Here is a 14,866-nt window from a genome sequence, read left to right on the forward strand (position 1 = left end):
CCACAGCCCAGTGACTTCTCCGTGTCTCTCAAAGCATCAGGGAAGAACAAGCATTTCAAGGTTCAGCTGGTGGACAACGTCTACTGCATTGGGCAGCGGCGCTTCCACACCATGGACGAGCTGGTGGAGCACTACAAGAAGGCCCCCATCTTCACCAGCGAGCACGGGGAGAAGCTCTACCTCGTCCGGGCGCTGCAGTGATGCCCCGGGAAGGCGCCCTGGCTGGGCTCTCCTGCAGGCCCCGTTCTCTCCGCCTGGTCCCTTCTTTGTCCAGGTCGGTTATTTGCCACCGCCCCACTCTTTGCCATCCCGGGCCCTCCCGGCTGGTTTTCATGATGAGAGGTGGACAGAGCGAGTCGGTTCACTTTATTCCTCGTCCGTGGGAGACAGCCTTAGTCCATTCACACCGCTCGCGCCAGCAGACCCCCTTACAGACCTCGGGCGCCGTGTGGATGCACCAGAGCTGCCCTTATGTCCATGAGCCACAGAGCAGGCGGCACCTGCCTGGGGACCCCCAGTCCTGACCCCAGCAGCTCTCCATCCGTGTCGTTTGCGCTCCCACGGCTCCCAGGCTGTCCAGGGACAACCCTGGGCGTTGTTAGCAATACTGGAACCACCGGGCAAGACAGGAGGGAAGATGCTGTCCAGTGCCTTTGGGGCTGCGCTTGCAATAAAGAAAAGAGGTCCTGGAATGCCGGTTTGCAGAAGAGGGGCCAGAGACTGGGGGAGACGGTGGTTTCGGAAATTTCCCCTCGACGTGCCATCAGCAGAGTGCTCTTTCCTCTTGCCCTTCGGCTCGTTTGAATCTCACAGTGATGTATTTAAGTCTCAAAGTCATATGTACCTGTAGCCATTTGTTGACACTAATGCAGATGATTAAGGAAAACAGGTGATCTTTGGGGAGGGAAGCAACCCACACTTCACACACACACACACACACACACACATACATGCACACACAAAATATATATATATATATATATAGTATTTGCTTTACAGGGAAATTTTTCAGGGTTTACAAAAGGATATGTGGTTGGTAGTAAGAGACACAGAATGTTTATGAAGAAATTGCATTTTCTTTTCTCTTTACATCCGAACTCCTTTATAGTTCCAATATACAGTCTTGAGATGGCACATTCCTACAGTTGAGGAAGGGGTCTTGAGACCTCCTAAACTGCATACTCAGTTTTTTGGATATTGTAATAAAAAAGTATTATGACGAGACCCTGTTTGTGTTCATCCTTTGCCAAGCCTGGACTGAGCAGTGGGGAAGGGGTTCCTATAAGCTTGAGCACTCTGCCCCCAGGGGAGTGCTTTGAGGAGGACTTCTAATAAACTTATTACTTGTGTGTTTTCTTTTTCTACGACCACATTTTTGTATCTTGAAATAATAAATTTTAATTAGCATGACTCCAAGAGAAACCAGAATCTCAAGTTTGGTCTTAAAATTACTCTGCAAATTATGTACGTCACCAGCCTGTTATCTGCTAGCCTTCTCTCCTCTGGATTTCCTCTCCCCTCTCCTGCCTGCCTTTCATGCACTGGGGAAGCCATTGTCCAGCCCCTCTGAGCACTGGGCACTGGGAATACAGAGCCAGAGAGCACTGGCTTGCAGCAGACGTGTGCTCATCTCTCCCTCTTTGCTGGACTCAGCATCCTCGTCCCAGCTCCTTGAGGTGGTCCTGTGATCATACCCATCACGCAGACGGAGAAGGTGAGTCACCAGATGATTGCATGAGGGTGTGGCTGCTGCCTCCTGGAGCAGGTGGCAAGCCCAGGGTCTGGGTTCAGGACCACACCTCCCCCCCCACCCCCCCCCAACACTCCTCTTTGCAAGTTCATTGTATCTTTAGTTGTTGCCTTTGTTAAACGTTTGATGATAAATCAGAAATTTGGTATCTGGTACCTGAAATTGATGGGACTTAGGTGACTCAGTGATAAAGAATCTGCCTGCCAATGCAGGGGATGTGGGTTCGATCCCTGGGTCAGGAAGATCCCTTCGAGAAGGGAGTGGCAACCCACTCCAGTATTCTTGCCTGGGAAATCCCGTGGACAGAGCCTGGTGGGCTACAGTCCATGGGGTCTCAAAAGAGTCAGACACGACTTAGGAACTAAACAATCTGAGGTTAGGGTCACCCAGTTACGTAAGAATGGACCTCATAGTGAGTGAGGCAAACCATCATCTTAGACAAAACAGGTAGACCCTGGGCTTTGTCACGGAAATCCCACTTCCTCCCAACTCTCAGATCTTCCTGTCGTGAGTTCCACCTTGACCTCATGCAGGAGTCCCTCTATACTGAGAGTGCCTGGACACCAAAATACTGATACACACAGCCATTCGGGAAGAAATAAAGGACACATTACAAACACGTTTTGGCTTAAGGAACCTCTTTAATGCTTATGGTTGTAACTGACAATTATTTTTAATCTCAGACAACTGAGGGGGGAATCTCTAGCTCCCTGGGGTCAATCAGGATTTGCCTCTTGAGGTTCCGTGAGGGGGGTTTGGGGTGTCCAGCAGGGTCCCTGTGTGGTTTGAAGTGTGGATCACCAGCAGTCCGTCCAGGTACACTTGTGCTGTCACCTTTCTGCACACCCAGGGGTTCCCTGGACAAGTCTTGTGGTTCCCTTCTTTGCACAGGCATTGGAGGACAGTAACACCTGGTGGCTTGTGGTCTGTGTGTCTCTGCTCATATGTTTGCGTTAAATGTGCCTTCGTTTTCCAGGAAGAGCCTGTGACTTAGTCTAGAGCCACCAGGATCCCTACACGTGGCTTCTGCAGAATTCCAGACTCATGTTTCTTGGGCACTCAAGCTTCCCATCTGCTCTCCCAAAGTGCCTCTCAAAGGAAACTCTTAACTGGACAAGTCTTGCAGTTCCCTTCCTTGATATCTCCTGAGCATATGCCGTTTCCAAAGCATTTGTGGTGCCGTACCGCTGTGTCTTTGGTTTCCATGTGCTGACGGGTTCATGATCTGATCTTTCACCATTCCTACCATGCAGCACCAGGATGCCGAAATAGTGAGACCGAAGTTCAGATGGAGAGTGTAACAGAGTTGGAAAGTTTTCTCTTAAAATTCTACTTTTCAATAAATATAGGTCTGGTTTTGGCCAACTGCTCCCTAGAATCCCTGCGTTTTTCATCAGCAAGTATGTGACTCGTGTATTTAGTATTTCTGCTCTAACACCTGGGCCAGGTGCCATCTGCTGTCCTGGGAAGTGCCAGGCCATCCTTACTGGCCCCGTGACTTCAAGCACATTATCCAGCCATTCTGAGTGTTGGCTCACAAGTCAGGAGGGCTGCTTTCACCTCTGTAGTTCACAGGGTTGTGCAAGGTTGACTGGTGTGGCACTCGGGACAGGATCGTCCTATGTGTGCAGGACCATGGGAGATGCCAGTCAGGCTTCCTTGTGTCGAGTGGTCCACGTGACACCATCCTCGTCCTCATGCACCTTGGCTTCCTCGGGAGCCCCATCCAGAGCCCTGGCTCCAGGAGGCCCTCTGGAGCGTAGTCCTCACTCTGTGGTTTCGGAGCCAGCCCACCCCGGCTTAGAACTCAGCCTCCTCCAGTGTTCAAGGAGGTTCCAGCTGACTCTGCATCCTGGAGCCACCGCCCCTCCTGCCCAGGAGCCATGCTTGATCCTGACCTCACCCTGCATCCTCACCTCGGCTGACTGGCAAGCCCACACCCTTGGAAGTCACCTCTCTGAGCCCCTTTGTTCTCTCTGTGTTATGTGGAACGAAGCCCCCCACCCTCCTCAGGCTGAGCTGATAGCACCAATAGCCATCGAGGGTCAGGCAAAAGTTGAAACCAACGTCCTGAAGACTTATGCTGAGTCTCAGCTCCTGTCACCGTGACAAAATACTATAGCCGAGCGGCTTAGAAACGTCAGATGTATTCCTGACAGTTCTGGAGGCTGGAGGTCAGGTCACCAGGTCTCGTGGTCAGGCTGTGGCCAGGGCCTGCCCATTTGCAGACATCCACCCTGAACCCTCCAATGGCAGAGAGAGCCAGCTTTTCCTAGGCTGTTCTGATGAGGGTGCTTATGAGGGCTCCACCCTCCTGACACCATCACATGGGGGTAGATGTTAACTTGAAAGTGGAAAGTGTTAGTTGCTCACTCATGTCCAACTCTTGGCGACCCCATGGAGTGGAGCCCCCCCAGAGGCTCCTCTGTCCGTGGAATTCTCCATGCAAGAATACAGGAGTGGGTTGCCATTTCTTTCTCCAGGATCTCCCTGACATGGGATCAAACGTGGGTCTCCCGCATTGCAGGCAGATTCTTTACCATCTGAGCCACCATAAAAGTGGGGGTGATGCACCCTCTCCCAGCAGACAGTACCCCTGGCCAGATATAATGACTCAGACCTGGAGGGTGACAGCTCCATCCAGGAGAACAGGCTTCTCAAGGGCGCAAGTTCCAGCCTGGAGGGCAGGGGTTCCCGGACCTTCCTGGGCTGTGGGGCCTTGCAGGGCAGGTGCTGTCCTGACCTCCGACCCTGTGTGCACACCTGCTGCCTTACAGCCTGCCCTTTCTGGGGTCTAGAGAGAAACGTCTGATCATCAGGACTAGAATGGGCTTTTTCTTTTAACTGTATATATTTATTTACACATTTATATGTATTGTAGAATATTGAATAATATTGGTAAAAATAGCAAACAACACTAAATATTAGTACAATTAAGTTTTTCTTTTTGCGTAATTAAAAAATAGAAGTTCTGATATGCTTTTCCTATACACCCCCTGGGATGGATGCCTAACCCCAACCCCACAAAGTAAATCGACAGTATGTCGCTCAGTCCAGTGAGGACAGTTGGCAGAAGTCATGGCCCATGATTAAGCCAGTGGACTCGAGAATGAGCTTAAAAAAAAAATCCTCTTTGCCTGCACCTCCACTTGCATTTCTCCAGCTCAGCTCTGAGCTTCACAAGCAAACTGGAGAGTCTGTGTTCCTTTCTTGAGGGATCCTGTGACTTGACCGTAAGTCACTGCTGAAGATGGATGAACCCCACAGTAATATAAAGACTCACTGTGACAGTGTCTTAAGATGCATGGCCTCCTTGGCCAGGGATGGGCATTTGAAAAGCCTGATGGGCTACAGTCCATGGAGTTGCAAAGAGTCAGACACAACTGAGTAACTAAGTCACCTCAGCTTGGGGATTGGGTTCTACAACCAAAGTTGGGAACCAGAGGACCAGAGCCTTGTACTTGAGCTTCTGTTGATGGTTGAGGACCTGGGGCTCTCCAAGAACAGGTCAGGACCTGCGGAAGCCTCAAGGCCAAGGAAGCAGTGGTCCTCCCTCCCTGCTTTTCGAACCCTGCGACCTTGGTGTCCACACTGGATGTAAGCCTGAGCCTGACTCAGATCACTCCAGCGGTGTGATCTTCGCCAGGTCCTGAAATCTTTGCACATTCACAGCCTCAGATGCTCGCATGCAGAGCTGCTGTCAGTCATTTAGGGACAATCTTAGAACTGATAAACATCGTTCATGTAGAGAAGGTGAGCTGCTTTGCACAATAATGTAAAATGCTTAGAACCTTTGTATAACCTGCTAAATGGTCCTAATGAAAGAGGACATTGGTGGTTCAGTGGTAGAAGTTGGACACGACTGAGTGACTGAGCACAACCCAGCCCTACCTCCATCAGTTCCCATCCTCCTCCTCCTCACTTGAATCACTTGCTCCTGCCTTTCTCGGGCAGTATGCCACCCCCACTCCAGCCCGCACCACCTCTTTGTCCCCTACCCTTGGTACATGATGCTCTGCCCCCTATTCCCCCTGTGCTCTGCTGCACTAAGTGGGAACTGCTAGCCTCTCTGACTTCCCTAATTCCTTCCCTCAACCGCCCTCCTGGGTCCATCCACTCCCTCCTCCCCGTGGACCCGTGGCTGTCCGGACTCTGGATCCAGGTGGGCTCCCACTGCCCCCGACTCTCTGCTCCTCAGCATCTCCTGATCCAAAACGCATTCTCACAATTCCACACACAGCCTGTACCTGGCACTCTGCCGCCCTCTGCGACTGTTTTTTGTAACTTGAGTGACTCTGCCCATCGGACCCATGTCCCAAGCTCACCTGGTTTCCTCGTCAAAAAGCCCCTCTCGGAAGACCTTGGGTTTGTCTGTGCGGGCTGCTAGCCAGCCTTTCTGTGTCTCTGTATCGGTTCTCTTCCATCAGACTAGTTTAGGTTGAACAATATGAAATTGCCTTTCTTCCCCACGGGTCAAAATGGTTGAATGTTGGCAGTGTCTTAAGGTTCACCCTAAAAACTTTTCTCAAAGTTCTTAGCACTGTGCTCCTTGTATGTCATAGGTTCTTAGCAAATATCTGTTGATTAACAACAGAAAAAGAGAACCTATAAAATACAATGGACATGAGATTGAGCCGAACTCCAGGAGATAGTGAAGGACAGGGAAGCCTGGCATGCTGCAGTCCATGGGATCTCAAAGAGTCAGACAGTACTTAGCTACTGAACAACAAGAATAAGATACAAAGGTCACATCCTTCTCTCTGGTGTAATGAGAGTTAAACCAAATGCACCTTAAAAACACTCGAAGGGAGGCCTTGGCTCAGTCACTTGCTTGCCAGAGAATGTATTCTAGGTCCCAGGGGTACTTTGACTTCATGCAAACTTTGAATGGGACCCATCAGGCCCCTGTGTCTCCATCTCTGATAAGATCACATGTCATCTGGGAAAGAGCCAGGGTCTCGTTCAGTAGAGCTATTATTTCATATCTGTCTAATCTCCACAGAATCTCTGGAAAATTCTTTGTGTGTTAGTCACTCGATCATGTCTGACCCTTTGTGACCCCATGGACTGTCACCTGCCAGGCTCTGTCCACTGAATTCTCCAGGCAAGAATACTGGAGTGGGTTGGTCATTCCCTTCTCCAGGGGATCTTCCCAACCCAGGGACAGAACCCAAATCTCCTGCACTGTGGGCAGATTCTTTAGCATCTGAGCCACCAGAGAAGCCCAGAAAAATCCTTGAAACTAAGCACTAAATGTGGCCTGTGACCACTGTGAGGTTTTTTTTTTAATTGTGGTAAAATACTGATAACTTTACTGGCCTCACTATTTTTAAGTGTTTGGCTCAGTGACACTAAATAAATTCACATTGTTGTACAGCCATTCCCACCATCATCTCCAGAACTTCTTTTTCATATAAAATTGAAACTCTCCCCCAGCCCCTGGCCCCTACCGTCTACTTTCTGTCTCTTTGTATTTGATTCCCCTGGGGACCTCATAAGAATGAAATCATGCTGTATTTGTCCTTTTGTGAGCTTATTTTGCTCAGCATAACGTCCTCAAAATTCATCGATCTTGTAGCAGGTATCAGAAATTCCTTCCTTTTGAAGGCTGCATAATAGCATCACCGACTGAATGGACATGAATTTAAGCAAACTCCAGGAGAGAGGTGAAGGACAGGGAAGCCTGGAGTGCTGCAATCCATGGGGTCGCAAGGAGTCGGACACGACTGAGCACCTGAGCAACAGCAACAATATTCCACTGTGTGTATACACTATATTTTACTTGTTTATCAGTTGATGGATACTTGGGTGGCTTCCACCTTTGGTATATTGTGAATAGTGCTGCTATGAACATGGGTGTGCAGTATCCCACTTTTAATTTTCTGGGGCACATACCCAGATATGAAACTGTCAGATCATGTGGTCAGATAGTTTTCTATTTTCAATTGGCAGGGAACCTCCATACTATTTCCACAGTGGCTGTACCATTTTATATTCTCGTCAGCAGGGCAGAAGTCTTTCTATTTCTCCACATTCTCGTAACACTTGTAGTTTTCTGTTTTCTTGATAGCAGCCATCCTAATCCATATGGCAGTTGTAACACTTTTATAAGGCTTGGAGAAAATGCCACACCATTAGAACTTGGTCTCACATCCACAACTATCTGTGGAAGCTTACGTTTCAGTGTCCACGTATCCTCATTGGCAATTACAAGAACACTCAGCACTACACTGCCTCGAAAGATTAATGGCTATGTATCTTCATCCACAGGTGTAATGCAGAGAATACAGGTTACCAGTTATTGCATGCTGGCCCCTGTGCTGGCTTGTGTGCAGATTAGCGCAGAGCTGGTGGTGCGGGGAAGGCCCCCCCGCTGGAAAGAGGGCAAAGGGAGCAGGGGAGGGGGACTGCACAAAGATGAGGGAACCAGACTCTGTCGGTACCTGAAAAGAGAAGGGGACAGTGGTACAGCTGGTACAGAGATTTGGTGACCCAATAGCGGTAGGAAATCTGCATGGTGGCTCCCATCTCGCTAAGAAGTATGAGGCTCACAGTGGGAGATTTTTGTGTTCTTAAGGCTTTTGAATATAGAAAAGAAAGATTATTCAAAAGGAAGTTAGTTCAGTTAAAAAAAATAGTTACCAAATCCTGGTTCTTCCTTAAATTTTAAAATCCAACTTACAAATCTTTTTCTATTTTCAAACTCAACATTGAGCAATTCCTTTTAATTACTTTGATTAATATCTATTGTCATTTAAAAAATTGAATTAAATAAACTTTAATTATTTCAAATTGCATTTATGTTTATTAATTAAATTTCCTTTTCTAAGTGCTTAAGTTATATAATTAGCAAACCTTTCCAAGTACTTAAGTAATCCTTGAAAATCTAATTAAATATGGTTAAGCCCTCAGCTCTCTTAAATGCTCTGTTTATATATTTACTGACTCCAACCTAAATTCAAAAGTCTAAAATCAATTATACATTTTAAATCAACAGGTCAAATTCTCAAATTTTATAAATACATTAACCCAGTATGTGCAGATTTTATTTCAAAAATAGTAATGCTATAATTTAATTCAATTAAACGGCTATATATTTGGGCTTCTCTGGTGGTCCAGTGGTTGGGAGTCAGCCTGCCAGTGCAGAAGACACAGGTTCGATTCCTATTCGATTCACTGCAATGAAGAGCAGTCCCTGCTCACCCAACTAGAGAAAGCCTGTGTGCAGCAATGAAGACTCAGCACAGCCAAAATAAATAAAAATAAACAAATACACATATTTAATTCAAAAGTCTTCCTAGGCTTAAGAAAAGAAATCGTCATCCCCAAGAATGCTGCCATAACTTTCCTGAGAGGAATCTGGGTTCACCGTTTGGACTGGGGGATTTTTATGATGGGGGAAGTCCCAGCCCAGACATCCACCAACTAGGTTCCAGCTGAGACCCCCGCACCAGGGTGGACGGGTCTAAGCTCAGCCTCTGCTGTGCCATTGTCCCCTTCCAGGCAGAGCTCCTAGGGACTCCAGGGGCCCAGTGGCTGTTTCTCTGCTCCTGGAGGAGGCCTGTAGTGGCTTCCACCTTATTAGATGCTGCCAACCTCCAAGGTAGCCCGTTCTGCGGGGCTTCTTCCCACACGTGTCCTGCCAGGGCCACACCCTTAAATGGGCATCTGGTACCTTGTGCTTGTGTTCAGTCGCTCAGTCATGTCCGACTCTTTTTGACCCTACAGAGCAAATATTCAAAATGGATAACTAACAAGGACCTACTTACAGCACAGGGAACTCTGATCCATGTTATGTGGCAGCCTGGATGGGAGCAAAGTGTGGGAGAGAATGGTTACATGTATATGTATGGTTGTGTCCCTTTGCTGTTCACCTGAAACTACCACAGCATTGTTAATCGGCTGTATCCCAATACAAAATTAGAAGTTTAAAATAAATTTTAAAAATTGAAAAAAATTAAAACAGAGCAAGACCCTACAGGGTTTCCCAGGGGCAGTCTCAAGTAGGTCTTTGCACATGACAATTGGGGGGGGGAAATGGGAAATACATTCAAATTATCCACTAGGTTAAAAATCATTGCAGTATCTTGGGACTTTGCTAACCCCTCTTAGATTTCAGATTTCAAGGTCCTTTGTCTGAAAACCCAGTTAAAATGTACAGCCCATCCACACCGATTGGACGAGCTCTCCCGGTCACTTTGGACACCCACAGACCAGCCGTCAGACCCGCTTCTCTTCCTCCCAGCCTCCCTGCTCTCCATGACCCCGGGTCCTTCCTGAGGACAGATTTACACAAAGGCTTCTCTCACAGCCATCTCTCTGTCCCTTGAGGTCCCTGGGCTGAGTCCCTGGGTAGCAATGGAAGTCGCAGTTAAAGGCAGCGACACAATCAGTCTATTGTGTGAGCTGTAAGTCATCCAGAGGGCAGTGGGGCCCAGGGCTGAGTCACCAGGCACACCTGCCTGGCCCCGCCCTCAGAGCTTGGATGGGCGGGGCTTCCTGGATGCCTGGCCTGGGGCCACCTCTCCCGCCTCCTGCTGCCGCTTTCCTCCAGACTCTGCCTTCTCTCCACCAGCACTGAGGGGCAGAGTGCAGGCCCTGGACACAACAGCCTCCAGCCCACCCTAGTTATTGAGCCAGTTGTGACCAGAATTGGGAGGCCCCACACCAGAGTTGGAGGCTGGGCAGGAACTGGTCACGTGCCAGGTCCAGGCTCAGGATATTAGGGCTGAGCCCCGTCCGGCCTTTCCTGAAACTTTCAGGCCATAGCATTTCCAGCCAGATTGAGCAACTGGCCAGCTGTGCAGCAGCCCAGGGTCTGGAGGCTGGGGCAGTGAGCCTGGGGTGTACAGGGAACCCATGGATGACAGTCAGAACCAGACCTGGTAAAGAGACCGACTGGGTGAGCCCTGGGGAACCAGCGCCTTCAAAGGGTTTAAACACGGAGCAAATGCACGGATACAGTTGGTGTCCAAGGCAGGACTGGCAGGCCCAACTGACAGGGATCTGGGAATCCCCTCCTGGGATAGTCCAGGAGGGTGGTCAGAGCTGGGGGTAAGTTCCACAAAGACAGGACGACATTCTGGGGGAGCCAGGGCAGCTTTGAAGTGAGCCTGCTGCTGACCTGAGCTGCCCAGCCTGGCCCGCACTAGCCTTGTGCAGCTCCTGGGCACTGGAAATGTGATGAGTCTACACAGACGTAGTGAATGAACGTATGGTCCCCAGGGGGAATGATGGAGGGAAGGGATAGCTAGGGAATTTGTGATGGACATGTGCACACTTCTATATTTTAAATGGGTGACAACAAGGACCTACTGTATACCACAAGGAGCTCTGCTCAATGTTATATAGCAGCCTGGATGGGAGGAGGGTTTGGAGGAGAATGGATACATGTATATGTATGGCTGAGTCCCTTTGTGTACACCTGAAACTATCACAACATTGTTAATCAGCTCTACGCTAATATAAAATAAAAAGTTTAAAACAAAAGAAATGTGGCGAGTCCAGGTGTGCTGAAGTATAAATTACACACCCAGTTGTGAAGACACACTGAGAAATGGAAAAAAGCTCATTAATATATTTCCATACTGATAATATATGTTGAAATTCTGTCTAGGTAATATTACAATATGTTGAAATGAAATGTACTGGATATAGTGGGTTAAAGAAAATGCTGTATTGAAGTAAATTCCAACCTCTTCCTTTTCCCCTCTTAAACTGTATCTATGAAAGAATTTAAAATGACATAATTGGGTCGCGTTGTATCTTATGGGACAGAGTTGCTCTGGGCTGTTTATCTGCCTGAATTCCCCCGGTCCCCCAGCTGGGTCCCTCTGTCTTCTTCCAGCCCCTGCCCCACTCTCACTCCTGAACAATTCTGTCTTCGGAGTGCAGTGTGGCCTTAACAGGGACAGGGTACTCCAGTGCAGGAATGGAGAGAAAACAACAAAGCTCCTGGAAAGTAAAAAAATGAGCCATCCTTATTAATAAATTTATCAGAGGGATTGGGTAGTAGTTTGAGAAAATCTTCTAGAATGGAGAAAAGAGATAAGGAAACTATAGGATGTACAAGGGGAACTAGCAGTAAACTATGAAAACAGGAGGAAAAAGGCCCCAAGTTCAGGGAGATGGAGGAGAGGGTGCTGGTCTGTTGCCACAGGAAGTTGATAGAAAATGTTGAAAACTGAATACCCAGAATAGAGTAGTCTTACCACATTATGCAGATATTAGGTCCAGAAGAGCTGCTAGGTTCTCGTCTGGAGAGAAGATGGAGGGGGCACTGCAAATCCAAGAAGGGGACAGACCAGCCAGCCCACCACCCCAGACCCCTTTCCCTTTCTTGTAACAGGAGATACAATCCCAGGCAAAATAAAGACAAAAATATGAAAGGCAAAGCTTTTAGAGAGTGCCTTAAACAATATTTTTGTGAATTTGAACTGGAAAAAAAATTTGTAAAATGTGGAAATCTTAAATAGTAGACAAATGCAACTCCATTAAAAAGGAATTTCCATTTCTCAAAAGAAGTTTGTCAGCATTTTCCGTGCTGGGTTTTGTAACCACATTAACGTAGGTTGTCTCTGCCCCTTTGTGAAGATTATTAACAAGGTGTCTATATATGGTGAGTCTACTCTGAATTCTATTCTGTTTACTAGTGTTTATGTCAGTAACACACTGTCTATAATAATTAGTATAGTAATTAGTATGCTGTGCTGTGCTCTGTGCTCAGTCATGTCTGACTCTTTGTGGCCCCGTGAACTATAGCCCACCAGGCTCCTCCAGCCATGGAATTCTCCAGGCTAGAGTACTGGAGTGGGTTGCAGTTTCCTCCTCCAGGGGATCTAGTAGCTCTGTAATAATTATTGACACCGGGCAGTATTAGTCTGGGCTTTCCTGGTAGCTCAGCTGGTAGAGAATCCACCTGCAATGCAGGAAACCCCGGTTCGATTTCTGAGTTGGGAAGATCCCCTGGAGAAGGGATAGGCTGCCCACTCCATTCTTGGGCTTCCCTGGTGACTCAGACAGTAAAGAATCTGCCTGCAATGCAGAAGACCTGGGTTCGATCCTTGGTTTGGGAAGATCCCCTGGAGGAGGGCATGACAATCCACTCCAGTATTCTCACGTGGAGAATCCGCATGGACAGAGGAGCCTGGTGGGCTACAGACCATGGGGTCACAGAGAGTCAGACATGACTGAGTGACTAAGCACAGCACAGCAGCATTAATTCTCTAAGCTTGCTCTAAGTGGTTCCACCTATTCTAGGTCCTTTGTGTTTCCATTTACATTTTAGAAACAGCTGGTTAACTTCTACAAAAATTAAAAAGGTTTGTTTGGATTTTGATTGGGTCTGTTTTGAATGTATGGATCAATTGAAAATAACCAAACCTTCCAGCCTATGAATAAGGTCTATATTTCCATCAATTTAAATCTTCAATTTCCCTCAGCAAGGTTTTGCACTTTTAAGGGCACGGATCTTTTGCTTCTTCAGTCAGATGTATTGGTAAGTACTTAATATAGTTGACGTGATATTAAATGAAATTGATTTTCATTTCAATTTCCAATCGTTTGTTCCTAGGATATAGGTATGTAAGATTTTTGTGTCTGGATTTTGTATGCTGCAGCTTCTCTAAACTCCTCAATTCTAACAGCTTTTTTTGTGAATCCCATCAGGTTTTTGGTGAAACAATTCCATTATCTGGGATCTAAGAGGAGGAGGTGTTACAGAATGAGGGGGCTGCGCTCACCTGGCAGGCTTCTAGGAGGTGATAACAGAGTGGATGAAAATGCTGCTGCTGGAGGCAGGCCTGGGGCTCCTTCTTCTGCCTCCCCCAGTGCTTCCTGTTGGCCACATCCGGCCAGAAGCTGGCATCACTTCGGGTCCAGCCTCTGATGCAGAGTGGGGAGATTTCATCTAGAACCAGTCATGTGGCCACAACGCCTGCGTGGCTGTGTGAGGAGAGTGGGTGTGGGAGCAGCGGGTGTGGGCTGAGCACGGGCCCTGCAGCCCCACCTGGTCACCATGGATGCAGCTGGGTCTGCTGGGCGGCTCTGGAGAGCTGCTCCTCCTGGAGTCTGCTCCTGCTCTCCCTAGCATCCCAAAAGCCACCTCACAGCCTGTCATAACACCCTTTTGCTTCACCCAGCTCATGCGGGCTCTGTCTCGCAGCAGACCCCGAGGAATATGACTGCAGTGTGGGCATTGTCTTGGAAAGCAAAGGCAGAAGCCGATGTCCAGATACAGCTGAGTGGTGAGGCTAGACCAGAGGAGCAGTGGGATGCTGACCGCAGAGGTGTCCCACCTCAGGCCTAACCTGGGGTCCAGGTAAACATGGGCCTGGACGGACCAACATTTGGGCAAAAAGCATGAATTAGGCCCCTCTGAGCTGCGTGAGAGTGAATTCTAGGTGGTTAGTCCTGGCCGGAATCCAGCATCCCCACTTTGCTGCAGAAGAAAGTGGATGGTGCGTATAGAAAATGAAATACTACTCAGCCATTAAAAGGAATGAAATAATGCCATTTGTAGCACCATGGATGGACCTAGAGAGAGTCATACTGAGTGAAGTAAGACAGAAGGAGAAATGCCATATGACATCCTTTATATGGGGAATATAAAAAGAAATAATACAAATGAACTTACTTACAAAACAGATACAGACTCACAGGGAATGAATTTATGGTTGCCATGGGAGTATGATGTGGGGAAGGGATAGTTAGGGAGTTTGGGATGGACATGTACGCTCTGCTGTATTTAAAATGGATAACCAACAAGGACCTGCTGTATAGCACACAGAACTCTGCTCAGTGTTATATGGAAGCTGGATGGGAGGGGGCTTTGGGGGAGAATCAGTACACATGTTTATGGCTGAGTCCCTTTGCTGTCCACCTAAACTATCACAACATTGTAAATCAGTTATGCGTGCATGAGTGCTCAGGAGCTTCAGTCATGTCCCACTCTTTGCAACCCTATAGACTGTAGCCTACCAGGCTCCTCTGTCCATGGGATTCTCCAGGCAAGAATACTGGAGTGGGTTGCCATGCCCTCCTTCAGGGGATCTTCCTGACTCAGGGATCAAACCAGTGTTGCTTATGTTTCCTGCTTTGGCAGACAGGTTCTTTACC

At 48.0% G+C, this 14,866-nt stretch overlaps 1 protein-coding gene across 1 annotated transcript in view; it reads left to right on the forward strand.

Annotated features, from left to right (window-relative positions):
* The window catches only part of NCK2 (NCK adaptor protein 2), a 118,137-nt gene extending 116,977 nt beyond the window's left edge, over nt 1-1,160 (forward strand). Inside the window, exon 5 of the mRNA XM_068970828.1 lies at nt 7-1,160. Within this exon, the coding sequence (XP_068826929.1) occupies nt 7-201 (195 nt within the window). The 3' untranslated portion in view covers nt 202-1,160. The remainder of the gene's footprint in view (nt 1-6) is intronic.
* Nucleotides 1,161-14,866: the final 13,706 nt, after the last annotated feature.

The sequence above is a fragment of the Capricornis sumatraensis genome, chromosome 1, assembly GCF_032405125.1.
Source record: "Capricornis sumatraensis isolate serow.1 chromosome 1, serow.2, whole genome shotgun sequence".
NCBI lineage: Eukaryota > Metazoa > Chordata > Mammalia > Artiodactyla > Bovidae > Capricornis > Capricornis sumatraensis.